The sequence below is a fragment of the Salvia miltiorrhiza genome, chromosome 4, assembly GCF_028751815.1.
Source record: "Salvia miltiorrhiza cultivar Shanhuang (shh) chromosome 4, IMPLAD_Smil_shh, whole genome shotgun sequence".
Taxonomy (NCBI): domain Eukaryota; kingdom Viridiplantae; phylum Streptophyta; class Magnoliopsida; order Lamiales; family Lamiaceae; genus Salvia; species Salvia miltiorrhiza.
The window spans coordinates 18,135,198-18,138,344 of record NC_080390.1 but is presented as its reverse complement, the minus strand read 5'-3'; the positions used below and the strand labels follow the sequence as shown (position 1 = coordinate 18,138,344).

The following is a 3,147-nucleotide window of genomic DNA, read 5'->3' as shown; positions in this document are numbered from 1 at the left end:
CATCGCTTTGAGTTGCGCCGAAACTGACTCGGTCGTCCTCCGCTTCCACTTTGCTGGCGATTCGGACACTGGTTCGAGTAGTGCCCGACCCTTCCGCAGGTGTAACAGCTATTCTGTCCCAATTTACACTCTCCCAGATGTAGTTTATTACACTTCGGGCAAGGCGGTATCCCTCGCGGTCCTTGAGGAGTTTCTGCTGGGGCAGTTGGGCCAACATAATGTCGTTTGTCTCAGTTATGATATTGCGGTGGCGCATTCTGACTCTGCCACGGCTTCTTGCGACCTTGGCTCCGGTCGTCCCATTTTCTCTTACCCTTTTGGCCTTGTCCAGGAAAAGGCTGATTTCCCGTTTGAAAATTCGGGTTTGATTGTGGCATCGAAGTTTGACTCGGTCTCTCTTGCTGCATTGCTAGTTCCATGTCTAACGCTCTGTTCAAAGCCTCAACATAGGTTAGCGCACTCTGACTCGCTAAAACGACTCGTATCTCTTGTTTTAGTCCGGAGCAAAATAGTTCTGACATCTTTTCATCTGTATCCACTTGATATGGAGCATATCGAGCCAAATCGCAAAACTGTCGGTCATACTCAGCTACTGTCTTATTCCCTTGCTTCAAGTTTACAAACTCCATCTCTTTCTTCTTTCGATAACTTCGGGGTATGTATTTCTCGTAAAGAGCTTCTTTAAACTGCTCCCAAGTAAGAGCTGCTATCTGCTCCTCGTTCATCGTTTTCTGTTTCGCTTCCCACCAGAAATCTACATATCCTTTAAGTTGATACGACATACACATGAGACGCTCAGCGTCGCTACATCTAAGGAATCTGAAAATTCTTTCCATACTCCGAATCCACTCCTCAGTTTTAGCGGGATCTCTCGATCCATTGAATGTTGGTGGATTTTGTCATAGAAAAAGTTCCTCTATCCTCCTTTCTGGTGGTGGAGGAGGTGGTGGTGTGGGGTCTCTTTGCTCATCTTCTTCTACTTCTTCTCGGTTTATGTTCCTTCTGTTCCCTCTTCTTCTCGGAGGCATACTAAAAAGGAAAAAAGGGAAATATAAGGATTGGCCTCGAAGCTTAGTCCTTCATCATTAAAAAAAAAAACAAGTTCTCTTTTCTCATCTCAATTCTATATCTCATATGTGATCTCAAAATTCTCAAAATTCTCGTCCACTCTATTCGTCGTCTATCATCATTTATAATTCTCATCAACTCTATTTCTCATCCATCATCATGCATCAAAATCATCAATCTCGAAGCTCTGATAAGGAAAAAAAGGACTTGCTAATCATCAACATCTATGTGTATATATATAAGGAAAATTGCCTCTCTCTCGAGGTCTTTTACAAAAGTAGGGCTTTATGTACAAAGGCCCTAACACTAAAATGATGCTCTAGCTATACAAGCATCATGAGCACTAAGCATCTAAAGATATATACTATCTATTCATACACACTATACTATGTTGCTCTACCTATATATATATATATATATATATATATATATATATATCAACTATGCATCCATACATATGTACGCACCTACGAGATAAACGTGATCACTATCCATCGTCTCGCGATACCCTGCTAGCTGCGTCATCAACTGGCATGTCCTCGCTCGGCTCCGTCTCCTCGCTCTCGTACTCGTCGATCGGTCGATAGATGCTATCGTCACTCGACTCATCCTCGACGTCGATGTCCACCATCGGACCATACACCGGCACCTCAGGAACCGGTACCCATGTCTCGACTCCATCGACAGTAGTATGACACTGTAGCGGTCGGGTCCGTCCATAGCCAACCGTCATCTCCAGAGTCTCCTCGTCCGAATCTTCCTCATCGCTGTCGAAGTGTGCTGGCCGAGATCCTCCCTCCTGGGCATCTCGGGACGGTGGGTATAAGATAGGATGCATATACATCTGGAAAGCCAAAGTGCCTGGCTCAGGCAATGGGGCAACCCTTGGATAAGGATCATAGGGAAAGTGATGTATCTGCGACTCTGTAGAAACAATCGGTGGCGCCGACTCAAACGGTGGTAGTGGCAAAGGTGTCGTCACCGGTGTAACACCCCGTACTTTTCCTTATGTTGTGAGATAGTGTCTTAACACTATTGAGAGTACTGAGATGTAGGGATGTGAGATTATTTTTCTTTTATGACCAGATAAGACAGATTGTCTTTTAAATAGAGATACGAGTGGACAAACCAATGATAGAGTTAGAGTGATGAGATTTGAGAAATGAGTTGAGTTGAGATTTTATTTTATTTTCGACTACCGGGAATTGAGTTACCGGATACTGAGTTGTCATAGAGATTGACCGTCCTATTAAGAAAATAGGAATAATGATTTTGACATAGAGTTGAGAAAGAAAGAGTGAGAATCCTTGATGAAAAGAGTCGGTCAGAGAGACGTTTAGTTTGTCTGTGTTTGCCGACTGCTTTGACGTGATATTATGTGAATTTACGTGACTGATTGATAATGTGATTTTTGTTACGTATGTCTTATGAGCAAGTTATTATGATTTTTATTTGAGGACTTTAGCACTTGGAGTTTTAATTAAGTTTCCAAAGCAAGTGCGGGTTATTTTTACCGAGAAATCGAATGATGCCGGTTTATGAAAATTTTTCCTAGCATAATATTTTTTAAATTATTTTTTCTGTGATGAGGAATATTATAATTGAGCGAGTGCACTAATATTAGTGCTATAATTATTTTATTTGGTCACATGAATAATTATGCTATGGTATTTTATTAATGAGTAACATTTCCATAATTATTATGGTTATTATTCAATCACCCTTCTCACATTATTATTTTATTCCTTTGAGCATGTGCCTAATTACCCACTTGCCAAGTGGATTAATTGAGAGAGTGTAGAGATTAGAGAGAGAGATCAAGGCATTTAATGCCAAATATTCCTTAAGATTTGTCAAATCTCTCTAAGATTACCAAATCCTCACAAATCTTGCAAAATATTTCTCTCTCCCTCCACCCCATTTTCGAGCTCTCTCTCTCTCCCTCATCTCTCACATTTCCACCATTGTCAACCATTAATGAAACCTTCGAAGCTTCACAAAATTTTGCCAAACACATAAATCACCTTCAAAATCTTACCTAAACACCTCCTATCTACTTGAATCCAAGAAGATCCTTGA

General features: G+C 41.2%; 1 protein-coding gene across 1 annotated transcript; it reads right to left on the bottom strand.

The window, feature by feature from the left end:
* Positions 1 to 230: 230 nt before the first annotated feature.
* Positions 231 to 782, bottom strand: LOC131023097 (uncharacterized). The gene has a single exon (XM_057952640.1). It carries the CDS (start codon positions 780 to 782, stop codon positions 231 to 233), a length of 552 nt encoding a protein of 183 aa, XP_057808623.1.
* Positions 783 to 3,147: the final 2,365 nt, after the last annotated feature.

Bases quoted from the DNA above. Each gene is read 5' to 3' on its own strand.
- LOC131023097 (XM_057952640.1), bottom strand. From the start codon at position 782: ATGTCGTATCAACTTAAAGGATATGTAGATTTCTGGTGGGAAGCGAAA.